Source organism: Durio zibethinus, chromosome 3 (assembly GCF_047325235.1).
Source record: "Durio zibethinus cultivar Kanyao isolate XHJ-2024 chromosome 3, ASM4732523v1, whole genome shotgun sequence".
Taxonomy (NCBI): domain Eukaryota; kingdom Viridiplantae; phylum Streptophyta; class Magnoliopsida; order Malvales; family Malvaceae; genus Durio; species Durio zibethinus.
In genome coordinates this window covers 36,258,187-36,285,451 of record NC_143164.1, presented here as the reverse complement: position 1 = coordinate 36,285,451, position 27,265 = coordinate 36,258,187, and the positions used below count along the sequence as shown (strand labels likewise).

Below are 27,265 nucleotides of genomic sequence, written 5' to 3'. Positions count from 1 at the left end.
TAATTGCTCAAAAAATAAAAGTATTTTGACTTGTTTTTTAGAATAAGAACAGCATTAGTCAATCAAAAGTTCATTGATATTCGGTTGGGGAAAGCACCTTAAGGAAAGAAACATTTTGTAACTTAAAATTCTAATTTGTTTGTTTATCTTTTAAAGGAAATTATAATTTATCTAAAAAAAAAAGAAACATAACTAAAAATTTTCAAAAAATGTGATTTATAAAATAAATTAAAACTTAAACCCTGATTTTTTTTAGTAAATACCCAAAGTTATAATTATTATAGTGTAATTAATTAATTATTTCATAAAAAATTATGTAGAATTTATATTTTTAAGTAGTGAATTTTTAAATAATTTTTAATTATGATTGATTAATTGTAATATTATAGGAAAGGGAATTATTGGTGATATGGTCTAAAAATGGAAACATAAGAGATATGGTAATTGGAAAGAATGAAAGGGCAATAGAGGAATCATGGGACAGCTGACTAAAGACCAAAAAAAAAAACACTCAAATACAAGCATACGTTCTTCCCTTCCCATATTCAACATTCTCTCTCTACAAAGACTTGGCCTTTGCTTTGCAGTTGGCTTAGCCCTTTGCTTTGCTTTGATTTTTTTTTTTTTTCTGTACACCATCAGCGGCAGCAGCGCCACCATACTTCCATAAAAAAAAGGGCTTTCACTCAAAACTCAAAAGAATTTATAACATAAAAACAAACAAACAAAAGGTGGTAGATGCATGAACCACCAAAACACCAACGCTGTCATCGTTTCTTTCTTTCTTCACTCTTCTCTTTTTTAACAACCTTCCTTCCTTGCTTACTTTAGGCCTTAAGAAAGAAAAAGATTTAAAACTCCTAAATCTTTTTTACATTTTATTTTTGTTTTTACCAGATTTTAGTTTTACCTTAAAACCCGTCTCTCTCTGTTTCTCCCCGATTTCTACGCTGTCTCAACCACCACCTTTTCTTTCTCTTTCTCAGGTACCAAACGAATGATAAAAGTAATGACTTCTTTTTCCTTTTGTTTATTTATCTTCTTCTTTGTAATGGGTGGATTTTTGCGGTTCCTGGTCACCGAGTCGTGGCCATTTTTTTTTTCTTTGATGGGCTTAAAGGCTTTGGCTTTCCGGGTCCTTTTTTCTGTTTGGTTTTTGTGTGTTTTGGGGTTTGGGTTTTGTGGTTGCTTGTTTTTTCAGTGCCTCTGCTTCCATGAAAGGTGGTAGGTTGGTGGGGTTGACTTATTTTCCACGGCGAGATAATTGGGATTTTTATTAGGCAGACTCATTGGACCGCTTTGTTAGTTTCACATGATGAAAGTTTTGGCTTTACTTTATGCAAATTATGATGAATTTATCTATTTTTTTAACAAAAAAAAAATGTATTGCTGACCTTTATGTAGCCTCGCCTCCTTATCGGGTGCCTGTTTAACTTTTAGAAGTGAACACTATTTCACCTGAATATGTGGTGACTAAAAACGTTTCGTGCGATTTGCATTGGTTTGTTCATATTATTCTTTAATTCCCTTTATGAATGATTTCCGTTTTACCAGCATCAGCTCTGTTTTCTTTTTTCAGAAATCTAATCCGTACATGGGATTGAACCCCTGCTTGTCTATATGTAGCATTATTGAAATCAAACGTACGTGATGATGAGAAAATAGTTGGTTTTCAGCCAACCAAATTCTGTATGAACTACTTCTGTTTGACATTAATATTTGATAACAAAAAGTTTATTAACATCTGGGAATTTCACCTGGCAACTCCATTTTCCTTGAATTTCTTTGTCTAAATTGCTTAGGATCATCAGATTACTTTCATTGACTCGTTGTTTTGATGACCCAAAGGAACGGCTTTTTCTCCTTTTGCTATAAAACTACGATTGATGATATCTTGTTTACTTATCTGATGGTCCCGTTTCCTATATCTCTCAGCCTTCTGTTTTTATCTGCCATGCTTGTTCATTGTTCTAATATTTTCCTTTTTAATGTTTGTCATTTTCAAATTGTTTAATCCACTGATAACTCGCACATCTTTGGTAATCTTAGGATCACAGACGCAGGGATAAATGCAAAGGACGATAAACTAAACCATTGTTCACTGATTCAAGGATCGCCGACATGGTGAGCTTACGCAGACGCAAGCTCCTTGGACTTTGCTCTGGTAAACTTCTGAAATGTACTTTATATTGCATAGTAAAATAGTTAATTGCTTCTCTTGATAGCAATGAGTAGCAATATTTTCTATATATTGTTGTGTAAGTTGTGTCCTTCAATTCTTTGCCTTTTTGTTTTTAAGGTCAGTTGGTTTGAGTAAACTACGAGTTACTTAGAATGTAATCTAACAAGTTATCAATTACGCTTGAATAATGTCATTCACCAAATTTGGTGACCTTTTGTAGGTAAGAGTCCCTTTTTTAATCCACTTCCTAGATTTTTTGATAATGGAAATGGCCCTGAAAGTTCAAGTCAGAATGCAAAGTCGGTCATTGTGCATCCCATGCCCTCAGATTCCGTCAACCACATGTATGGGGTAAGAATGCATTATTATTCAATTGATTAGATGTAGTATTATATGGTTTCACGGTTTTAGTTTGACTTCTTGATTGTGTTGATATGAGTTGGTTTTGTATCACTAGTTCTGATACTGTATTGTGTTAACTCAGCAGTTTGGAGAGATTCTATTTATCCTTTTCCCTTGGGCTAGGGATGCTTGCCTTAATAATGCCTTACTAATTTATGTCAAATTATTCGCCACTTTTACATATTTATCAGTCTCCAACATTTTGAATGACCAGCATGCATAGAATGCACAACAGTGGGGCTGGGGGTGTCAGATTCCATATCTGTTATCGAGAAAAAAAAAAAAAGGAAAGGATATACCATTATGGATCTTCAAGTTTATTTTCCCCTTTCTTTTAAACCTCTGCTAATCTTAAACTGTTCTTGGAACTTAGCTTTGTCCGTGAGTGTATATTTACTAATGTCTTTTCCACAATATAATAATTCTAGGAGTGAATCATTTCATCCCCCTTTGTTGACAAAAAGGGAAAAGAAAAGAAAGACTATCTGTCATTATGGAAGAATATCTCTTCCCTTATGTTGGATCGTCTTTGTTTCCATATTTTAGGAAGGATTGGTAATATGCAATAATGTAAACATGATAGAATGTGTCTTTAGTTGATGATTGCTGACAGAGATTACATTTTATCGTCATCTTAATTTTGCTATCTGTATTTGCATGGTGGCCTGTCACAACTGTATCTTTTCATGTGATTGGCAAATTTTCATGGTTGGTGTAATAGTTATAGTTATATGACTATCCAAGGCATCTATTTGTGGCATGTGTGGTTATTCTATATAGGAGTGAGCTAAAAGGTGAATCCATGAGAAAAAGTAGGACATGGTACGTGCTACTTGTTTTGACTCCTTTAACTGAGTTGGATGATAATTATTGAATAGAAGGAATTATGTATTCACTCACAATTGATAGAAAAAAATTTGCAAATGGTAATGATAGTATCTTTTTTTCTGTTTTTGCCATGTATTTGATCCTAAGGATTCCTGATTTTCTCTGCCAGTATGGAGGAATGAAAAGGATATGATGAATCCATTAACTGTTGATGTTTGGTCAGTCCATTGCATCCTGGGGCACCCATTCTTATAAAAAAAACTCACTTAATTTATCCTGCTTCCTTTTTGAGCTAGAATCACACGGTAAATAGTCAGTTATCAATTAAAAAGCTATTTAAGTGCCTCCATATACTGGCCAACTTTACTCTTGATTCAAAGTTGCTTTAACTTATAAGGCAAAAATGCTATCTGGATTTTTAGAATCTTTTTTATTGTTTGTTTAAACCCTTTGCTGTAGTCATATTTTGGTGATATTTGAGTTTATTTAATCAGCATACTGGTCAAATGAGCTTCTTTATAAATATATTAAATGGTTCAGTTTCTTAATGTCATGATGGATAAATACTAATTGGCATGTACCGTTCAATTTCTTTTTTCTTTTATTTTTTTAACTATAGAATTAACACTCACATATAAGTATATGATGCTGTTTCTCAGAAAAGCATTGCTAAGATTGGGTCTGGATCACCAAATATATCTGGTTCTGGTTCATCGAAAGAGCATCATAATCAACATTTTCCAGGTTTGTCTCTTTGGAAACACATGTTCCATATGTTTGTTAATATTGATAAAGCTGGAAAACTTTTATTTGTTTATGCCTTGGTGTTGATCTTTCCTTCATTAACCCCTCTTCCTCTCTAACTTTTTGTCTCTTTGCATGTCTATTTTTAGTAAGATAGAAAATAACCAAAAAATCAAGTGCCTCTCTCTCTCACTTCCTCTGCCTCATATGCATGTGGAAAACCCATTTTTAATGAAATGAGAGAATATTGTTATGCAAGAAGGAACTGATGCATGGATGGAAGTAATGACATAATAAGGTGCTAGTACAACATAGAAAATTGAGGCGATCAATTGATTAAACCAATCACATTTTGCATGATCGTTATTTGGGAGTTGGGACTTTTAATTTCAGCAACTCCAATCCAACGGAAAAAGCTTTTTTTGCTGTCTGAAATTGTACTCAACTATTGGGTTGTGAGGTGCAAATACTATCGCTTAGAAATTTCACTATAGTTTACCTAAGCTGGAGTTTCCTCATTTTTAAGTTACATTTCAGTGAATGATTTTGTTTTTATGATCATTAACATATTTCCAGACAAGAATGCATGTCTTGGAATTTGTTTAATGGGGATTAGTTTGAAAATTTATGTGTCTTCAGATGATATTAATGGGTTTCCAGCTTATCAAATTCCATATGCAGCTGATCAGAGAAAGTAGATTGGCTGGCTATACATGTTCTTTTGGGATTAATGGAACCTGAGCATTTATAAACACTAGCTTATACTCATTAATGGGTTTAAATGTCATGGTTGGTCACCATTCCTCCATATTCAGATTCAAATGGTTAGAAAGAAGTGCATTAGGATTTAAATAGATACAAAGAAGTGCATCCCTGCCATACTTGTATTTAGGATGGTAAAGCTGCATGGATTAATATGCTGTGGTTTATATTCAGCAGATTATGCTAAAACTGTCCAAATGCTTACTTCTTCCATCACAACCTCTGCTCTCTTACGCACCATTCTGGCCTCTTACTGGTTTTGTGTATCCCTGATTTGTCGCTAGCATATAAGCTTTATCTTTGTGCAAAAGAAGAAAAATAACATCATTACACAATTTGTCCATCAAAGTTTCATAATTTTGACATCATTAGTTCAAGCATGGAGTATGGTAAATTACTGTCTAGAGAATCAATGTTGTGAAATGATGCTACGAAAATGATTTGATCTGCGGATATTTAACGTGCGAAACTGGGACTGTTTTATCTTCTCTATTAGAATCCTGTTGACTTGTGGGTTTTGGACTTTTTTTTGTCTCCTTTTCGGGCTATCTTAGAGTGCTGCCTGTGATAAATGGCATTTGTTAGTTACAATAAAGACGAAAAAGATATCTCAGAACTGAGTTCAAGCCATGCTGCTTCCAGATTCATTACTTATTAGCATCAAAATCTGATTGTGAGAACCATTAATTTCTACATTTTGACTGATGCTGATGTACAATGTTATTATCTGTAGGGCAACCAATCAAACGCAGGAAGCGACACAGGAGGAAACATGTTCAAAACCAAGAACCATGTCTAATGAGGGGTGTATACTTCAAAAATATGAAATGGCAGGCCGCAATAAAAGTTGACAAGAAACAAATTCACTTAGGGACTGTTGGTTCGCAAGAAGAAGCTGCCCGATTATATGACAGGTAATGAGTTGGCTTGTATTTTGCTTATAATGATTGCTACTACAATTTGTCTAGAAACTCTGATCACAATTTGTGATACAAATATTATTGTTCAGTTGCATGAAGTATGGAGGTTGGATACTGTGATATAAATGCAAAAACTTTAAGCTTTATATACCATAGTCTGATACAAACATTGATTTGCTGTAAGAATAAGTCCTATTCATTTATTTTCACACTTACCAATGGCATGAGGTAAAATTGTTCTTCATGTTATTAATGAATTTCTTTGAAAGTGTTCATGTACATTGATGATAAATAAAATAAAAGTACACACAGAGTAGTTATGTTGATAGATAGACTAATGGATTTTGAAACTCATTGGTAGACATTTTTATCTGTAGAGCTGCTTTCATGTGTGGAAGGGAGCCGAACTTTGAGCTTCCGGAGGAGGAAAAGCAAGAGCTTAGGAAGTTCAAGTGGGATGAGTTTTTGGCTTATACTCGCCGTTCAATTACTGATAAAAGTAACACTTTCTTCATGGATTCTACCCTTATTATCTGAGCTGTTTTCATTTAAATATTCAATGGATTTATTTTGAATGATGATTTCAGAATACAAGCGAAGGGTTGAGGCTGGACAACCGAAGCGTTTTGAACCTGCAATAGAAAACGGTGACTGGGACAGCAAACAAGGAGCCTATAGCTTCTCAGCTTCAGAAGAGGTGGGACTAGACTCTTCAGCATGATGAAAACTAGTAGTTTGAGAATTGGGATGAAAAATCTGGTTTCAGTAGTTAAATTCTAGTTGACAGGGTCTCCATTTTTGGTTCTATAAAGGCCCCTATTAGGACAAGTAATGATATATAGATCCCATTATCTGCTGGTTAGCAGATATCTGTAGTGTTTAACCCAATAAGAAGTGGTAAATATTAGTTGCATCATGACCATTGTTGTTAGACCAGATGAAGGGCATGCAAAAAGGCTATACTGCCTTATTTTGTTTTCGCCAAAGCAGAACCCTGAACATGTTTTCAGGTCATTGTTGCTGTTCATGTACTGCAAAATTCTGAATGCTTGAAAAAACTTTGTTTAGAAGAAGCATTAATCCTTCATAGTTACAGTTATGGCAATTGTACTCCATCTCTTTGGTCCATCTGCTATTACTTGGGGGGGACATTTGAGGGTTCCTGCTCAGGTGCAGCTGTATTAAAAATTTGTCTCAGGGCATGAAAAAGAAGTTGAGACAAGGAGATATACAGAAACTTGGGTGCCTAGGAAATCATTTATGATGGACATTTTTGTTTACAATTTTTTTTTTTTCTGATGGACTATTCAAATTTGGCTTAATCTTAATGAGGTAATTAAACCAAAAAAAGAAATTAAGATAAAATTTGTCATTTTTTATGATTTAATATTGAATTATGTTACCGTACTTCAACTTTAATGAACTTTGTAATTGTATTTTTAATATTACTGATTTTTGGGGAAAAATAATAAAATTAAAATATTTTAGTAACTCAAATGATAAATTGTGCCATTGAAATTGAAATTTCTTTGATTTTTGAATAAAAATAACAAAATTGAAATATTTTCATAATATAAAGATAAATTTTCATAAAAAATTTTTATTTTATGCAAAAAGTAAAAAATATTAATTAAATTAAAATAATAATAAAATTTAATATTAATCTACAATAAAGTGACAAATTAGACCATAATCTTAGTAAAAAATGATATAATTTATTCAACTAAAATAAGGTAAAACTCTTGGAATATTTCAAAGGGATTGAACTGGGGTGGAGTATCATATTTAGTTGTTTACACCTTGGAAATTACATTTGATGCCTATATGTCATTACTGTTAGGGAGCTTGATGCTTCTCATCTTGTGATTGTCATAAGAATTCAGAATCATTCTCTTCTCCTTAAGAAAACCTGTTATCATATCTATGCATACTGCTTTCATTTCCCATGGTCGTTTGCGTTAGCATCACTCTGCTGAATGCAGACAAAGAGAAAGCCTACAGCATGGATCCTGAGAACTACTAATTTTTCTTCGTTCTTGGTTTGTAGTTGTGTTATTGGATAAAAATATGTTTCTCTGAAGGTTAATGCAAGTTTTGACTTGTAATATTTTAGTTTTTTTTTTTTTTTTATAGACGGCGAGATTAAAAATAAAGGTGAAAGTAAAATTAATTATTATAATAATAAAATTAGATATTATAACAGTAAGATTAAAATCAATAGTGAGATATATATTTAAATGTAAAAGCAACGATAATGATAAAATAAATTATAGTAAAAAAAAAAATAATCATTAAAGATATTAGTTTAAAAGTGTGGTAACAAATTATTTTGTATCTATATTTTAATATTATTTAACATTTAATATATTAAAAATTTATTCAATCGAAATATTAACACATATTAAATTATATTAAAATAATAATTAAAATTTTAAGTTTTAAAAATTATATGAAATACTTATAACAATTATAAATATAAATAAAAATAAAAATATATAACAAAATAAACAAATTCAAATATAAATAAAAAATAATTATTTTTTAAACAAATCAAAATACATTTACACATCTTAAAATAAAAGTTAATAATACTAATTTATTTTATTATTTATTTAGTTATCTATTTTAATTAATTAATTAATTATAAAAATATTTTTTTAATATTTACTAGGAATTTATTTGATTATAAAAATGGATCATTTGTTTATATATTTATTATTTTATCTATTTATTTATTAATAATTTTATTATATAATTATATAAATGATATATTTTGTAATTATAAAATATCATATAAAAAGATAAGAGGGGTATAAAAGTAAAGAAATGAAAATAAAAAAAGTATTGCTATTTGCACACCAACATTTACTTAAAACACCCTCTATTTTTGACACCAAATTTTTTATTTACCGTACCCCACACCCAAAATACATATTTACCTAAAATCCAAACACCCAACCTTCTTTCCTTCGCACCTTATTTTTTTTTTCCTCACACTTACACTCTCTATCGAAGGATCTGAAGCCCCAAATTAAGCTAAATTTCACCCATTTAAAATTAAAAAGTATAAAATTAGAAGTAAATCGTTTATTTTTTTTATTTTTTATTTTGATTTTGCGTTTATTTTCATATGTTTTTTGAACGTTGAAATATTTAAGTTTAGGGTTTTTAAAACTTTTGAAAATAAATTTTTGAAAGTTCTTAAATGTTTTCGAAAATGGATGTTCGAAAGATTTTAAAAACTCACAAAAATTTATTTATGGTAAATTGAAGAAGTTTTTCATAAAAATTGATGAGCAAATGTAAGAGCATCTAATTTAACATAATTTCCTTACTTTTGCAGATCTATGCCTCAAGAACTGTTCATCGTAGGTGACTTTCAGAACTTTTGTTGGATCAAACGAGTGGAATGGATGTGTCTACAATTTGTTCACATGGTCACTAGTGTTGGTGAAACCAATCCTGATACTGTTGCTTAAGAGAAGAAGTTGATAACCTCATAGAAGTGGATAAAGTAGCAGAGTGGAGCTTGTCCAAACCAGTGTCATTGTCCGGAGACAAGCTCCACTCTGCTAATTCATCCACTTTCATCAGGTCATCAACTTATTCTCTTAGGCAAGCAGTATCAGAATTGGCCTCACCAACACTAATGACCATGTGAAGAAAGTTCATTCTCTCACTTAATGACCTGGATGTGGAAAGTTTTGGCAAGCGTGTTCAAGCAACAAGATCCAAAGATGGCCTAGGCAATCAAATTCTATTTTAAAATTTGGATAATGACAAATATAGTACTGATTCCGTTCATGGAGCTATTGAATTCTGTACGCAGTTGAGACCAACTGTGGATATATCAGTGCCCCCAAATGCAGAATATGTTCACCTAGAATTGTGCCAATCTTATTAGTTATTTATTATGATATCTAGGTGAACTTTTTATGTTGACTCGAGATTTTTCGATATCCAATAATTATTTTGGATCCTAATTAATTCGTAATCCAATCGAATTGAACTTCATAAAAAGAGCAAGTTCTCTTAAACTTATTTTTTTTATTTATAAAACTTGAAATTAAAACCTTACTTAAGGAGAATCAAACTTTTTACTGTTGAGATCAATAGGTATTGGTCTAGATAAATATTTTCTCCTAGAGTAAGGTATTTAATCCAGTGTTGCCACTTGCGAGAATGAGGATTTGTTTTTATTATTATCTTAATTGTTGTTTGATTAATATTAAAGAATAGAAGTATAGGATTTCATCACAGTTTTTGTTGAAATTGGATTTAGAGTAACCATTGAATAATAAATTCACTTGGTTTTATTTTACTTTGTTGGATACTGGCATGAGAAATGCACAAATCCAGATAGAGAATTGCTTAGAAGTAAAACAAAAAGCAGCAAAACGCATAACTGCTACAGGATAGGCTAGGTGAAGAATGAGCTGACAACAATAACTAGAATCTAGTTATTTTTGAAACTGGTTTTACAAAGCAATATTTCTTAATAATAAGAAAATCACTGTTAGTAATGGTAAAATGTTATACAGGAAACACTTACTTAAGCATTACCTAACCATTTCATTCTACATAAGCCTAAATGGATTAACAGAGAGTGCCTTGTAAGTTCCCAAGTAGAATTGTTATTAGGAGATAAATCAAGAACTGCTTTATTTTTACAAATCAAACAAAATTAGAATTTCGAAAAGAAAAATTACATTCCAAAATGTATTTTTTAATTATTGTATTACTTTTCAAAAATGTATTTTCAATACATTAAGAAAGTTTTAGAAAATTAATTTTCGGTAACTTTTGTTTACTTTCAAAAATCAATTTCTAATTAATAACTTGGTTTTCCAAAAATAAATTTCCGGCTACATTAACGTTTTTTCAAAAATTCATTTTCGATTAAATTTATCTGAAAAAAAATATAAAAAATAAATTTATACGAATATAATACGAAATAGGACATGAAGCTCATGCAACTTAAAGTTTTAGCGATAATTATATCTAGGTTTAATAGAATAAAAAAAACTTATATTTTCGTGTCGACATTAATTATGACATGTAATTTTCGTGTAAAACACGATATAAATACATAAATCACTAAGTTTAGTTTAATATATGGAAGGATTAGTATAAGATAATTTATTTATTTATCAAAATTATCCTTTCTTAAAATTTATATAATTTAAATTATTGATATAATTTTTAAGAATATAATTAGACATGTAAGTTCAATCTCATTGATTAAAAGTGATCCTCTCTACTTAGAGAGGATTGAATAATCCTATGCGAATAAAATATTAATCATCCTTACAATCCATATCATTTTCTTTAGATATAAATCAACATAATATAAGATAATTATGATCCTATCTTATTAATAATCTTATGCATCAAACGTGACTTCTGTGTATTAAATAGATAATGAGTTAGTGGTTACACTCTTTGCTTCCTAAGGCTGCATTTGGATATGATTGAAATCCGTTTCAATGAAGGGTGAGAAAAAAATCAAAAAATTCAAAAATCGATTCGAAATTGTAGTATTCAGTTCAATTCAAATTGATTTTATTTTATTCGGTTCGGATCAAATTCAGATATTAAATATATAAATTAGATTCGGATCAAAATTCGATTGAGATATGAAAAATAGAAAAAAAAATCGAACCGAATCGAATTATATATATATTTTAATTTTTATAAAATAAAATTAATAATTTTATATCAAAATCTACTTAAATACATTAAATTTTTATATTAAAATAATATTTAAAAATTTAAATTTTAAAAATTAAAAAATTAAAAATCGATAAATCAAACCAATAAATTTGATTTGGTTAGATTAGAATCAAGTGAAAATTTAGTTCGAATTCAAATCCAATGAAGATTCGATTTAAATTCAAATTGAATTTTAAATTTTTATAATATTATACAATATAAAAATAAAATCAACTAAATTTTATTCAAATCGAATCGTTATCACTCAGCGCGTTCCTATTTTTTTATGTAATTGCACCGCAATAAGTTGTTTGAATGCCATGCCATCAATGTGATTGAACAAAAAAGATTCCATCCTGCTTAGTATTTTCACTAGAAGGAAGGAGTCTCATGAGAGTTTTCATCCTCATTGAAGTCCCATTTTTCATAAAAGACCATGCTTTAATTTTGTTATTATTATTTTGATATAAAAATAATAATATTAAATTTCAATTATTTGTTAATTTTATAAATATTAAATATATTATAAATTTTATTATATATTAATTTAATTTAACGTCCATAATAATTTTTTTTAATTACACTTTATCTCACCATTATCGTCGTATTTGTATCTAAATATATATTTTTTTATTGATTTTAATCTCAAAGTTATAATATTTAGTTTCATCACTATAGTAACGAATCTCATCATCATCATTATTTTTAATTTTATTAAAATTAATATCACTAGTCATATTTAAAAAAATAAAAATTATACGATTTAAAATTTTAATAAAAATTATATAAAAATTTAATAAAAATAAAAATATATATATTTTGCATTGACTATCAATATAAATTTTTTTAAAATTTTATATTTTACATATAATATAAAATAAATATAAATATACAAATTATCATTAGACAAAGAGTGATGGTATAAACTAAAGTCAAGCAGTAATCAATAAAACGATTGAAATGAATCTAAAATTTGGATTCTTGCATTGGAATTTTGCCAAATTATTGTTTTAATTTTGAAGTGAACTTGCTGACCAAGTTTTAGCCGACCCCATTATCCCAACAACTTCGTAGTTTCGTTATGTATTGTTTGTTCCCTGCTATCTGCAACAGGTACTTGATGCAGACAGCTCGAGGACAAAAACCTCGCCAATAAGGAGCACTTACGGTCAACTATGAGCAAAGAAACTATAAGCTGGATTGTTTGTTTGTGCTCGAAAATTTGATACGTGGTGTTATATCGCGTAAAATATTATATTTATATTATAATTTTTATGAAAATAATATATTATTTATATGGATAAAAAATATAAAATATAATTTTAAATTTTATTAATTTTATTTATAATTTTTAAAAAAATTTAAATTATATTATATTTATATCTTTTATTTGTATTATTTTCATATCATATTCTCACATTCATCTTCCTAATATCCAATCCCATTAAATTTTGTTGAAAACGTTCTTTAACCCATTTTAATATCTGTTAAAAATGATTTTTAGGGTTTTTGTTTGCTTCTCTGTTCATAACATTTTCCTCTGCAGTTCTTTAAAATATGCTCCTATCACGTCAAGCATTCCAAAAAAAGTTAAGCACATATCATACAGGAAAAGAAAGATCTTTACACGTATAAGCATAACCGTTACACACATCAATGAATCCGGTTTTGGCCGCCAAGGAGGTAATGACCACGTGACATTCCAACTAGGTTATTAACCATAACTCGCATAGCCGCTAGCAGGGGTAACCATCTAAAAACTGCTAGTATCATTGTAACAATCCCAGTTGAGTTCACAAAATAATTTCAAAAGGATGTGAATACGAGCATATTTGGTATAATAACAGCATAATTCATGAAAGGCAATCTTTCCTGGAAGGAAAGTTCCATAAAATGTACAGAGAATTCATCTAAAAAACAGCAAAATAATAAATGCTAGCAATAAATCTTAATTCCATGCCATCCAGATACATTTACCCAACAAGCCAATTGTTAGATCAATATGGGTGGTTCTCAAGACATGTAAGATGACCAAGCAAGGGCAAGTGCCTTTTGACGCTTCCCGACCATTACACTATGAAATCAAAGATACAAGAGAGACGAATTCGAGGGCTACCCGGCCCTTGGATCTTGTGTTGATAACAAAGTGTTCAGGATTTTTTCTTAACAACATAAGCAGACCATACCAAGGTTTCCCCTTGGATTCTGGACCAGGCCAGTCCTCACATGTAAGATATCTTCTAACTCGGCTGTGATGCCAGATACTACCGAACTGTTCTAACAACTGAAGAAGAAATACGAAATTAAAGAAAGCAAGCAATCTTGTAAAATCTTAAGGTTAAAAAATTAGGGGACTTGGATAAACAAAATGAGAAAGAAAAAATGCTGGCAACAATGATCAGAGCCGTTCAAGCAAACATTAGTCAATGAAATATGCATTCTACTTTTCTAAAGATTTGTTAGCTTTTTTAGACATCCAATGGAAATATGCCAATGAGATATAATAACCAAATATTCAATTTGTAGCCATTTAAGACATGTAATTTAGCAGCGGGAATAGTTTCTGCATTTTAAAATCATTAAATTATAACAACGAACTGAATAAATCTCGTTTGCTCCTCCAAATTCCAGAGGTGCAAAGAAGGATAATGAGGAAAAAAAAAAAAAAAGTAGCACTGCTTGTGGTGTTTGTTGTCATTATCATCCTCTAAGAATACTCACAGCAATCAAGCAGGAAATGTCCCAAGCGCACTCCTACTTTGTTAAAATTTCAGAGCCAAATATAGAAGAAAATCATTTCCATGTCAAAGTATTTAAAGCATAGTAAAGCACATCAATAAGGGGAGAATCAAAATAAGCATAAGGACTACAGTCAAATGGCCAGAGGTGTCATCAGCAAAAAAAGAATAATAATAAAACTAGAAAGATGCAAGGTCAAAAGCTAAAAAGGAACATAGCATAAGATTTAGATCAGCCTAAACTTATCCAAAAAAATAGATCAGCCTAAGCTTAAAACTAACCTCAGAATGGAGTTTCTCCATGGGCATCCAATCTCCAGGACCACACATATCAGAAAGCACAGTAGCTACAGATGACACAACATCCTTTTCTTCCAATTGCATAAGTTGTTGATTATCGGATTCACGGTCAACTCTTGATTTTCCCTCTCCCTTCTCTATAGGATCTGCAGATATTACCAGGCCAATGAAACAGCATTTATTATCCATAAAGTAAATAAAAAGGATGTACTTTTGGTTACTAAGTACAGGTAAATTATAAAGGGAAGATGTTGATGGAATTGAACGAGAACAGCATTAAGGAATGAATGTTCACATCCAAGGGTGAAAAACGGATAAGTGAGAAAGTGTATCAAAAAACAATGAAACCGCTTCATGAAATCCTACAACTGGTGCTATAAAAATTTAAATGCATCGCTAATTTAACATAAATTATATACCTAAAACTTCATAGGCAATCCTCAAAAAAAAAAAAAAAAAAAAAAACCTCATAGGCTACTGGTAAGTGGAAAATATACTTCATCTAATAGATTCTTGCTTATTTTCTGGTTGAGGGAGCAGAATGTACCACTAGTACACTTAGGGGAGAGCGTTCGACTGTAATAACCGAAATAACTGAACGAAATCGACCCTTTTCAGTAAAATTGAGTCGGTTTTTTTTGTTTTGGTTTGAAATTGATTAAATCAGGTATTTCGGTATCCATAAAGTAAATTTAAAAAATGTACTGTTGGTTACTGAGTTAAGGTAAATTAAAAAGGGAAGATGTTGATGGAATTGAATGAGAACAGCATTAAGGAATGAATGTTCATGTCCAAGGATAAGTGAGAAAGAGTATCAGAAGACAATAAAACCGCTTCATGAAATCCTACTAATCATTTTGGTGCCATAAAAATTTAAAGGAACTTTTTTAAATGATAGAGATAAAAATGCATCGTTAATTTAACATAAATTCTATACCTAAAACTTCATAGGCAATCCCCAAAAAAAAATCTCATAGGCTATGTGGTAATTGGAAAATATACTTGGTCTCCTAGATTCTAGCTTATTTTCAGGTTGAGGGGGCAGGATGTACCACTAGTACACTTAGGGGAGAGCATTCAACTGTTATACCAGAAATAACTGAACAAAATCGAGCCTTTTCAGTAAAATCAAGTCAGTTTTTTCGGTTTTGGTTTGAAGTTGGTTAAATCAGGTATTTTGGTATCCATAAAGTAAATAAAAAAATGTACTTTTGGTTACTAAGTTAAGGTAAATTAAAAAGGAAAGATGTTGATGGAATTGAATGAGAACAGCATTAAGGAATGAATGTTCATGTCCAAGGATAAGTGAGAAAGATTATCAAAAGAAAATGAAACCACTTCATGAAAGCCTACAAATCATTTTGGTGCTATAAAAATTTAAAGGAACTTTCTTAAATGATAGAGATAGCAATGCATCTTTAATTTAACAAAAATTATATAGGCAATCCTCAAAAAAAAATCTCACAGGCTACGTGGCAATTGGAAAATATACTTCATCTACTAGATTCTTGCTTATTTTCAGGTTGAGGGGGCAGGATGTACCACTAGTATGCTTAGGGGAGAGCATTCAACTGTTATACCCCAAATAACTGAACAAAATTGACCCCTTTCAGTAAAATCAAGTCGGTTTTTTCTGTTTTGGTTTGAAGTTGGTTAAATCAGGTATTTCAATATCCACAAAGTAAATAAAAAGATGGTTACTAAGTTTAGGTAAATTATAAAGGTAAAATGTTGATGGAATTGAATGAGAACAGCATTAAGGAATGAATGTTCATGTACAAGGGGTGAAAAACTGATAAGTAAGAAGAGTATCAAAAGACAATGAAACCGCTTCATGAAATCCTACAAATCATTTAGGTGCTATAAAAATTTAAAGGAACTTCCTTAAATGATAGAGATAGCAATGCACTGCTAATTTAACATAAATTATATACCTAAAACTTCATAGGCAATACTCAAAAAAAGAAAAACCCTCACAGGCTTTGTGATAATTGGAAAATATGCTTCGTCTACTAGATTCTTGCTTATTTTCGGGTTGAGGGGGCAAGATATACCACTAGTACACTTAAGGGAGATCATTCGACTGTTATACCCGAAATAACTGAATGCAATCAACCCTTTTAAGTAAAATTGAGTCAGTTTTTTGGTTTGAAGTTGGTTAAATTAGGTATTTCAGTATCCATAAAGTAAATAAAAAAGATGTAATTTTCGTTTCTAAGTTCAGGTAAATTATAAAGGGAAAATGTTGATGGAATTGAATGAGAACAGCGTTTAGGAATGAATGTTCACGTACAAGGGTGAAAAACTGATAAGTGAGAAGAGTATCAAGAGACAATGAAACCGCTTCATGAATCCTACAAATCATTTTGGTGCTATAAAAATTTAAAGGAATTTTCTTAAATGATAGGGATAGCAATGCACCGCTAATTTAACATAAATTATATACCTAAAACTTCACAGGCAATACTCAAAAAAAGAAAAAGCCTCATAGGCTATTTGATAATTGGAAAATATACTTCGTCTACTAGATTCTTGCTTATTTTCGGGTTGAGGGGGCAGGATATCCCACTAATATGCTTAGGGGAGAGCATTCGACTGTTATACCCGAAATAACCAATCGAAATCAACCCTTTTCAGTAAAATTGAGTCAGTTTTTTGGTTTTGGTTTGAAGTTGGTTAAATTACGTATTTCAGTATCCATAAAGCAAATAAAAAAGATGTACTTTTGGTTTCTAAGTTAAGGTAAATTAAAAAGGAAGATGTTGATGGAATTGAATGAGAACAGCATTAAGGAATGAATGTTTAAGTCCAAGGGTGAAAATTTGATAAGTGAGAAAAAGTATCAAAAGACAATGAAACCGCTTCATGAAATCCTACAAATCATTTTGGTGCTGTAAAAATTTAAAGGAATTTTCTTAAATGATAGAGACAGCAATGCACCGCTAATTTAACATCCTCAAAAAAAAAAAAAAAAAAAAAACCTCATAAGCTACATGATAATTGGCAAAATATACTTTGTCTACTAGATTCTTGCTTATTTTCAGGTTGAGGGGACAGGATGTACCACTAGTACACTTTGGGGAGAGCATTCAACTTTTATAACCGCAATAACTGAACGAAATAGACCTTTTTCAGCAAAATTGAGTCGATTTTTTTGGTTTTGGTTTGAAGTTGGTTAAATCAGGTATTTCGATATCCATAAAGTCAATGAAAAGGATGTACTTTTGGTTACTAAGTTCAGGAAATTATAAAGGGAAAATGTTGAAATGAGAACAGCATTAAGGAATGAATGTTCATGTACGAGGGTGAAAAACTGATAAGTGAGAAGAGTATCAAAAGACAATGACACCACTTCATGAAATCCTCTAAATCATTTTGGTGCTAAAAATATTTAAAGGAACTTTCTTAAATGATAGAGATAGCAATCATCACTAATTTAACATAAATTATATACCTAAAACCTCATAGGCTACGTGATAATTGGAAAATATACTTCGTCTACTAGATTCTTGCTTATTTTCAGGTTCAGGGGGCAAGATGTACCACTAATATGCTTAGGAGAGAGCATTTTACCGTTATACCTGAAATAACGGAACGAAATCAACCCTTTTCAGTAAAATCTAGTCGGTTTCTTTGAAGTCAGCTAAGCCGGGTATTTTGGTTAGTTGTTGGTCTTTTCTAAATTAATTAGATATTTAAAATAATAAATATATTATTAATATTTAATACCTGAACCCAATAATACCCATCCATTTTATTTAACTCAATAAATCCCAGCCCTGTTTTTCTTCCTCCAATTGCAGTTCCTCTAGGGTCGAAATTCTCCTCTCACTCTCCTGGTTCCTCTTATTTTTGGCACCACTGCACCAGCCCACCACGGCACCATGCCACCACCCACAAGCCTCCTGCCTCTGAATCTGATTTCTCCCCTTTCATCTCTGATTTTTTCACTGATTCTGTGATTCACCTCTAATTTCTTCCCTTTCTTTGGTTTCTTTAAGTAACGACAGCCACCACCATTCAGCCATACCACACCTGACACAACACAGCTGACGGCTGCATTTCTTTTGCAGTCAACGACTTAAGTTTTCTTCTGTTCTTCCTCCACCAGACACCAGCAGGTCTGGTACCTCAGCACCAGGAGGCAGGCAAAGATTAGTGACTTTCTTTTGGTTAAATTTTGTTTCGGTTCAAATTCCCTTTGCTAATCTAAAGCCATCTTTTATCTCATTTATTGGTAGTATTAGTATTCCACTGAGTCAATTTAAATTGAATAAATGCATGTATAATTTGTTGAGATTTATGGACTGTAATTGCTTGCCTTATTTAAGAAGACAGAGATCTTACAATAGCCTATTACTAACATATTTATTTTCCTTTCAAAGGATATTATATTATTAACATGTTGAAAATTGGTTAACACATGCAAACATAACCAAAATAACCGATCGTAACCGAACGACTTAAGTCAGTCCAGTTAATTACAGTTACCAATATTTTAGTTATCAGTTCAGTTATTTTGGTTTTAGAAAATTTACAACCGAATTAACCGAACCAACCAAATGCTTCTCCTAATCATGCTTCAAGATTTAGATGACACAATCTGACTAATACCAAGCTATGCTAATAAGCCTAATAACAAAGAGTCAGATGAAATAGAAGAATCAACACCCTATAATAGTGTGAGAAAGGAAAATAAATGGCGAGCATGGAAGTGCTGGTTGAGCGAATGCCACAATACCAAAATATGCCACCATTACTGACCAATTATGGCAATTTATAACATCCATAAAGTGCTAAACCAGTGTCAATCAATAATGCCAAACATCATCTTTCATCTCCTCTCTCTTCTATGGAGTCGTTACTACACTAGGTTCATTATAAGTTTCAAGATGACTGCATTGGAAGTTCTACAGAGTGTAATTCCTAGAGAGCATCTTTAAAAGCTTCCAAAGAAATAAAAATAACTCAGAACCAGGATAAAACAATGGATTAGTGCAAATTCTACAAAGGCAGATCAAGATTCAAAAGGTGCTATAGAAAGAGAAGAACTATAAGCACTGATACAATAATCCCTAACTTTAGTTAGATAGAACTAAACAGTGCCAATTCTAAGAATCTGCCATCCACTATATGCATCTTATTCAACATTTATTTTTATCTAGAGCATTAAAGAATCTAAACTTCAGTAAGGCTCTGCTGACAGTGTAACAACAACTATTTCCCAACAAAGAACCAAGAAAAAATAACTAAAATGAGAACAACATCATATCAACTGCAAACGTAACAACAGAGGTCGAAAACCTTAATTCATTTGTAGTAATTTATTGGAATACAAACGGACACTGCTAGAAAGTGATGACAGAGATTAAAGCAGGAAATCAACAAGGATAATGTCTAGGAAATAAAAGAGCACCAGGAAAAAGGATTCGAGTTCAATCTAGCGACGCTTTTTGAGTCCTGCAACCACAAGTAACTATCAAAGCCAAAAAAACCAAGAAGAATAACATTGCAAAGAACGCGCCAGGCAGCAGCTAAATAGTTCAGGCTAGCCATAGCAGAACTCAAACATATTCTCGAAAACCAAGATCTGTCATTTTTCTGAACTAAAATGACAAATCTCTTAGCTATCGAACGAATGTCGGAATACTTCTGCATACAAGAATGCAGAAATAATCCCAAAACAACAAGAAAATCCAATTCACAGTATATATCAGTCACTACATATTTATAAAATCATAAACTTCTCAAAGCAATTATTAGAGAATGACAAATTTTCTTCATAGATTTCCATAATCACAACTACCAAAAAAGAAAAAGTCAAAATTTAATTAAACAATAGCATAAATGATAAACCTTTTACAAAAACCATAAAAATAAATAAATTTTACTGACCTGATCCTCCAGCCAACCCCGCCCTTCCTCCGGACCCGGCCTCTGCCCCACCATACCAATCTTCTCTCCTAGCCATCTTCCCAGCACTCCCAACATCCTCTTGCTCCGCGTACTCCTCCTCGTAATATTCTCTTCCTTTCCCTTTCTTTGCCCCCGCTGCCACCACAGCAGATCCCGCCACGGATCCCACGGTCCTCCCTGTCTCCCCCCCGCCATGGTAATCATGATGCGATACACTACCGGAAGCCGCCCCCGTCCCCATTGTCTTGTAAGTCGAAACATGGTGCCTAGGCCCAGGGCGCCCGCCGAGAATACTCCTCTTCGGGAGAAGAAAGTAAAATTCTTTGTCGCCGATTTGGAGGAGGTCCTGCGAATCGAGCTTGACGGGAGGGTTACCTGGGAGGTGGAGGACGCCCTCGACAAAGCAGCCGTTTTTCCCGAGGACTTCAAGTGCGAAACGGCGACGCGTGAAGTCATAGAAGATTCGGGCGTGGTGGCGGGAAATGTTCATGCCGCCGCCCAGGCTCGCTAAGTCGACATCAACAGTCGATTTCTTGGAGTTGCGGCCGAGCATTATGGAGTAGGTCTGCATATAGTACTCGAAGTCTTCGCCTTGTAGCTTCGCGAACCCCGCCTCCACGTTGCTCCCACTCGTCGTCCCCATTGCTTTAGATTGCATTTTCAATTCGATTGGCGTTTATACTGTTTGGTTGAATTCAATTTGTTTTTTTTTAATCAGTAATCTACAACTCCGTTGTGAAATTACTATTTTACCTTTCAATTTTAAATTTTGGAAAAGTTGATTTATTTGGTAGGTTAAAGATTTAAATGCAAAGTTTCCAAAAAAGATGATTAGCATATCTATGAATAATGTCATTACCATTTTAAATTTTGTACTTAAATATTTTAACTAAATTTAATAATAAATTATATTTATTAACCCATTTTTTCTTATTTAATTTTTATACATTAATTAAATTTATTAATTATTTTTATAAATAAAACAGTAAAAATAAAATTAAATATAATGATTTATTAAATAAGTTAAATGAAAAAAATTATTTAAAAAAACTCTTTTTTGTTAAAATTTTTTGATAACATTAATATTATTTTATTTTATACCATGAATTAAAATATATGTCAAGTTATATAATAAAATATAAATATTTTTAAAAATTCATATAAATTAAATATTTAAATACGTTTTATTATGTAATTTATAAATAATTATTTTTTATATATTTAACTTTAATAACTAACAAAATATTATTAAATTAAAATTGATACATATATTAAAATATGTAAAAAATAAAACTATTTAAATAAATCATTATAATTTAATATACTTTATTTTAAAATTATATTTTAAAATTAATTCAATAAAAAATATAAATTTTTAGTTTAATTCGTCAACCTAATTTATTTTAGGTCAAATTATGGAATTAATTATTATACTAATATGAAATTTGAACTTTAGTCCTATATAATAATTTACAAAAGTTATATTATCACACTAATTTAATTTATCAATATTGATCCAATTTATAATTATATTACTTAATCCCTATTAAATTAACAAACGTGACCATTAACTATGTTGACGTAACATTTACTTTAATGACATGACATTTACTTATTAATGTGGTAATTAGGATTGTTGAAATCAAATATTAAATTATACAAATAATTATCGTACTCATATGAAATTTGAAATTTAATTATTTTGACACAAAAAATATTTTAAATTTTTAGAAAATTTATATTTTTTAAAACATTAAATTTTAAAAATTGTTACAATATTATATCATAATATTCTATGATAATATTGAAAAATCTATCACAATATTTAATCACAAATTTTTATATATTGTCATTAAATCTATCATAATTTTTTGTTACTCTTGTAAAATACTATTATTAGTTCTATTGCTATTTTTTATTGCATTATGTTATAAAATATATATATGTCATTAATTTAGTCACACTTTTCTATCATAATTATAATATATTACGGTCATATGAAAATAATTTTTAAACCAATATATTAAAAATATGTCCCAAAATTGTACATAAATAATATAAAATTGTCACCATCTAATTTTAATAAAATTATTATTTTTATTAATTTATCTAATAAATTTGATTTATAATTGCATCCCATTAGGGTTAAATTAACCATAACTAAAATTTTATATTCTTTAAAATTAAACCATATTTAAATGATTTTTTATAGTCAAATATATATTCAAGATTTTAAATACATTAAAGTAATTTGCTAAACTCAATGTGCATTAATTGTAAAATTAATCTTATTATTTAATTTAACACAATTATTTAAATAATTTTTTTTGAATACTAAAAAAATTGAAAGTTCTCATTATGATACACAATATTGATATTTTGATTTATCAAATAAATAATTTCCTTTTTTCATTTTATTATGATTCAATGTTTGTCTTTAAAATGGATAAGAGTTTGTCCCTCATAAGAATTTACGTATGAATCTTTTATTTTGTTTGGTTAGATGGAATGATCATTTTATTTATAATCTATTTCGAATTCATTATAAAATGCAATTCTATTGAATAGTTTTGTTTATTATAAAATTTGTCATATGATATATTTATACTAACTAAAATAATATTAACTTTGATATGTTAATTTAAATTATTAATATTATAATTTATTAACATAAATGATAATAATAATATTATTAATATGATATTATTAATAATTAATTATATATAATAACAACTAATATATTAAAGAAACTAAAATATTTTTAAAATTTAACATTTTTACTAAAATAAAAAAATTCAAAATATTTTACTATTAATATGATATTATTAATAATTAATTATATATAATAACAACTAATATATTAAGTAAACTAAAATATTTTTAAATTTTAACATATTTATTAAAATAAAAAAAAATTCAAAATATTTGTATAGTAAAAGAACTATTTTCAAAATTCATGTAAATAAAGGAATTAAATTTTAAATTTCATTAAAATAAAGAGATAAAATTTTAAATTTCGTATGAGTATAAAAACTATTTATATAATTTAATAATTGATTTAATTAAGTTTAACTGACACATTAACAAATCAGTGATACATCATTAAAGTTAATGCTAAGTCAATGTGATCAATGATCACATCAATTAATTTAACGAAAATCAAATAATACTATTATTAATTGAATAAATATTATTAAAATAAACCAATATAATAATTTAATTTATATAAATTATTATATAAAAACTAGAGTTTAAATTTTATATACTTATGAAGATTAATCGCATAATTTGACCTTTATTTTATAACCAAACACACTGATATCGGAGCTTTGTTTTCTCTGGACTCTGGTGCCTTTTTCTCTTGCCTTAAAGCCCAGCTTTGTTTCTTTGTTCTATCCATGGCTGCTAGCCAGCCCACCTATCTGAACCCGCCCGTATGAAGGGATACGAAAACCAAAAAACCAAACAAATTCCTGCTTGATTTAAGAAGAGCCCAAATCAAATGACCCAAGTTCCGTGGCCGTACATAGCAAAAACACCTTCGCTCAGCCATTGTTCTGTCCTGTTTTCTTCTTCATTTTTTTCTTCCTATCGTCGGCTGCCGTCCCATCTGACTCTACTCTTCTGTCGGCGTGTTTTTAGTTAAAGGTATGCTCTTTTATCAGCCCATTTACTCGTTTTTCATCTGATTGTTTAATTACATTAGAAAAATAAATCTTAATTCAAACTGCCAGCTGATTTTCTTTGGGAAATTGCGCAAGGGCATTGAGTTCCATTGATGCAAAAGCAAAATGGGACTTTGTCAGCTTATAGTTTTGAACCGTTTGGGTTGCTTTTCTTTTCTTTTTGTGTGTGATCATTTTCATCATTTGAATGGGTTTTAGTTTGCTTAAATGATTGGTTTTAGGCTTTTGAGCTATGTAATTTAGATTTGAGAAATAGTTTATCCCTTTACTTGAATTTGCCAGCTGATGTTCTGGGAATTTTTTGCTAAAGGGCTTTGAGTTCCATTATCATGCAATAATAATGAAATTTCATTTATGTTTTTCTTGATACGTCTGTGTTTACAGTGTTGCACATTGTTTTGATCATGCCAAAACAGCATTTTTTTTTTCTCCTTAGCTATGAATGTTGAACCTCTAGTCATTTTACAAAAGGGCAATCTAAACTCTGTCCCTGCTAATTTTATGGTTCGATTAGAGCGAACAAGATATTAAAGATGTCATTAAGGCCCTCTTTGTTTATTTTAAGCATACGAGTCAGGGCTTCTGTTCTGCTTATTCATGTTTTTTTGGGTGTTTCCGACCGAGAGTAGACAAATTGGATGTTGTTTATGTTTTATCTCAGGAATTTCTTTCTTGATGATTTTTCCACTTTGTTTTGCAGTTTAGCTTCTCATTGCTATGCGTTTTTCTTATTTATATAAATCTTTGTATATTTGGTTATTTTATAAATATCACATACAAGTTCGACATGCTCATGCATAGACACGCATTAGGTGCATTGAGTGGTTATCAATACTTGAGTCTTTGATACATCACTTGATTGTTTGTATTTTTGCTTTTTGCCTAGGCATCATCGGGCTTGAAATAAAATCAGGACTTCTGAGCTAATTATCATTGCCAATCCGATGAAGCATGTTTTGAAGATTTTCTCTCTGCTGCTGGTCATCTCTGCACTTTGGATTGGCCTCTTGCAGGCATCCATATTGCCACAAAGCCATACCTGGTTGGTGAGTTTGTTTTTCTGCCTTAATGATCTTGTTTTATTTGTATCCACTTGTTCTAATGCGTTACCACTTACTTTGCACTATAAAAATTTTCCAGCTACCTATCTATTTTATTGTGTCACTTGGATGCTATGGTTTATTAATGGTTGGAGTTGGTCTAATGAGATTCCCAACTTGCCCTCAAGAAGCATTGTTGCTGCAGCAGGTATTTCATCTTTAAATTTTTTATTATTATTACAAGATTTTAAATTATATAACGGAACGTCTTCCCCTTTTCCTTTCCTCTCCTTTTGTTTTTCCACTGTGTTTTTTAGGAGGCTGATAATATCTACTGTGGTTGGGACCTGGAACTTGAATTTTCTTCTCATCTGCTATAAGCAATCTGTTTGTAACATTTTTGGGGAAGTTTTAATAAGTTTGTGCTGACGATTATTATAATTTGTTGGCTTGATTTATTTTCCGCGGTTCGATAATATGTGGAATGTTTATAGGACATTGCTGAGGCCAAGGGCTTTCTGAAGCAAAGCGGGGTTGATGTTGGTTGTAAGTGATGGTTGCTTTGTAATGTCTCTTCTTGGACCCAAGTCAGAACAAATTGCTGCTAGCTTTGTCAATGGACCAGAGAGGAAAATTACAGATTGGGAACAAACTTCAAAGTATACATACCTTTCATAGAAGAATTATAATTGTATTGAGAAATATTTTGGGGTTTATCATAGTTGTTGAGTAATTTTCCCCTCAATTTAGCCCATTTAAAGTATAATATAATATAAGGAAGGTAAATAAATCCTCATTTTTATGTAGATTTAATAATTTAAAATATGATATGATAATACGATACGAATAAGAGAGATATGAAAGTGACAGTTTAAAATTTTAATAAAAATCATAAATATGATTAACAAAACAATAAATATATATTTTATATTTTTGTGATAATATGAATTGTTATATGTAATTTTTGTAAAACGTGATCTGAATATATAAATTGTTAATGTTTTATATGATATGAATACACGAATTATCATATTTATCTTCGTGCAAGAGAAATGCAAACGAATTGTCACTTTCATACCAGAGAAATGCGAGGAAGAAATTGCAGCCCCGTAACCATTTTGTATAGAATTGGATCATCCAACCTCTTCTCTCATTTCAGGAAAGCTCAGTCTCGGCTTTTAGTGAATCGTTTTGGCACCACTCGATTAGGTTCAAATCTTCATTGAATGGCTAACGCTATGCAAATGATGTTTCGTACATGAAGCAATTATTTCAATATATGTTCATTTTATTCAAATATTGTCATGTAGTTATGTTGTTGAAAAAATTATAATTTACTATATATTTAAATGATAAATATTTATTTTAATATCTAATAAATAATTAATTTTTTTATAAATACAATTACGTGTTAAAATTTAGATTAAAAAAAATATGTTAATATAATATAATTGTTCTATACAATTTTTTTCATGCTTCGTTTATCGAAAATCTCTCCTATCATATATAAGCTGGATCGGCCCATTTATATTGTATTTATTATTAAAATAATTTCAAATCTATTTTAAAAATTAAAATCAAAAGAATATAATAATATCACGTGCTGAGCCTAAACTTAAAAAATATGCATGAAATTCACTTGTTAATAACTCGACCTTTGGACGGTCTATTTTACTTAGTTATATGTTAAATATTAATTTTTAAATGCATTTAATGTTTTCATAATTTTTAATTGAAGAGTTACTAAAAATAAAACATTGGCTGTAAAGTTATTTTTTATGTGAATTATAAATTTATTTAAGTTACTTTATATAATTATTTTATTTTTTATATAAAAGAAATTACAATTTAAATTAACAAAAGATATTATAAGTGTTGTGATTTGAATTTTAAATTTATTAAATATCACTGCTTAATAGTATTATATGAAACAACTTAACTAAATTTCAAGTTTTTTATGTAATCATTTTTAGAGATGATAACAATTCAAATCAGGTTGAATTCAATTTAATTTTTTTGGATAATAGATAATATT

General features: G+C 30.1%; 3 protein-coding genes across 7 annotated transcripts; 2 read left to right on the top strand and 1 right to left on the bottom strand.

Moving 5' to 3' along the window:
* The first annotated feature begins 557 nt into the window (after positions 1-557).
* LOC111283885 (ethylene-responsive transcription factor-like protein At4g13040) lies at positions 558-6,953 on the top strand. 4 transcript variants are annotated; one of them, XM_089758727.1, is made up of 8 exons: positions 558-986; positions 1,580-1,643; positions 2,050-2,164; positions 2,403-2,533; positions 4,072-4,156; positions 5,652-5,832; positions 6,216-6,337; positions 6,426-6,953. In XM_089758727.1, exons 3-8 carry the CDS (start codon positions 2,122-2,124, stop codon positions 6,557-6,559), a joined length of 696 nt encoding a protein of 231 aa, XP_089614853.1. In that variant the 5' UTR covers positions 558-986; positions 1,580-1,643; positions 2,050-2,121; the 3' UTR covers positions 6,560-6,953. The 4 variants fall into 4 exon arrangements, with proteins under 4 accessions (XP_089614853.1, XP_089614854.1, XP_022728268.2 ...); XM_089758728.1 differs by having other exon boundaries at positions 1,580-1,689; XM_022872533.2 differs by lacking the exon at positions 1,580-1,643.
* Positions 6,954-13,381: 6,428 nt separating this feature from the next.
* Positions 13,382-21,234, bottom strand: LOC111283853 (FHA domain-containing protein FHA2-like). Its single transcript, XM_022872484.2, has 3 exons — positions 20,484-21,234; positions 14,571-14,734; positions 13,382-13,834 (listed from the first exon to the last, which is right to left on the bottom strand). Exons 1-3 carry the CDS (start codon positions 21,160-21,162, stop codon positions 13,625-13,627), a joined length of 1,053 nt encoding a protein of 350 aa, XP_022728219.2. The 5' UTR covers positions 21,163-21,234; the 3' UTR covers positions 13,382-13,624.
* Positions 21,235-23,922: 2,688 nt separating this feature from the next.
* Positions 23,923-25,975, top strand: LOC111283741 (dolichol-phosphate mannose synthase subunit 3-like). 2 transcript variants are annotated; one of them, XM_089758726.1, is made up of 4 exons: positions 23,923-24,152; positions 25,077-25,236; positions 25,331-25,438; positions 25,548-25,718. In XM_089758726.1, exons 2-4 carry the CDS (start codon positions 25,135-25,137, stop codon positions 25,608-25,610), a joined length of 273 nt encoding a protein of 90 aa, XP_089614852.1. In that variant the 5' UTR covers positions 23,923-24,152; positions 25,077-25,134; the 3' UTR covers positions 25,611-25,718. The 2 variants fall into 2 exon arrangements, with proteins under 2 accessions (XP_089614852.1, XP_022728080.1); XM_022872345.2 differs by lacking the exon at positions 25,548-25,718 and adding an exon at positions 25,725-25,975 and having other exon boundaries at positions 23,955-24,152.
* Positions 25,976-27,265: the final 1,290 nt, after the last annotated feature.

What these genes read in the sequence shown, in the direction of transcription:
- LOC111283853 (XM_022872484.2), bottom strand. Translation starts at nt 21,162, where the DNA reads ATGCAATCTAAAGCAATGGGGACGACGAGTGGGAGCAACGTGGAGGCG. An exon ending in GGGGTTGGCTGGAGGATCAG is followed by an intron (nt 14,735 to 20,483) that starts GTCAGTAAAATT and finishes TAATATCTGCAG; the next exon opens with ATCCTATAGAGAAGGGAGAG. An exon ending in TGGAGAAACTCCATTCTGAG is followed by an intron (nt 13,835 to 14,570) that starts GTTAGTTTTAAG and finishes TTTCTTCTTCAG; the next exon opens with TTGTTAGAACAGTTCGGTAG.
- LOC111283741 (XM_089758726.1), top strand. Translation starts at nt 25,135, where the DNA reads ATGAAGCATGTTTTGAAGATTTTCTCTCTGCTGCTGGTCATCTCTGCA. An exon ending in CACAAAGCCATACCTGGTTG is followed by an intron (nt 25,237 to 25,330) that starts GTGAGTTTGTTT and finishes AAAATTTTCCAG; the next exon opens with CTACCTATCTATTTTATTGT. An exon ending in AAGCATTGTTGCTGCAGCAG is followed by an intron (nt 25,439 to 25,547) that starts GTATTTCATCTT and finishes TGTGTTTTTTAG; the next exon opens with GAGGCTGATAATATCTACTG.
- LOC111283885 (XM_022872533.2), top strand. Translation starts at nt 2,122, where the DNA reads ATGGTGAGCTTACGCAGACGCAAGCTCCTTGGACTTTGCTCTG. An exon ending in CCGTCAACCACATGTATGGG is followed by an intron (nt 2,534 to 4,071) that starts GTAAGAATGCAT and finishes GCTGTTTCTCAG; the next exon opens with AAAAGCATTGCTAAGATTGG. An exon ending in GCTGCCCGATTATATGACAG is followed by an intron (nt 5,833 to 6,215) that starts GTAATGAGTTGG and finishes TTTTATCTGTAG; the next exon opens with AGCTGCTTTCATGTGTGGAA.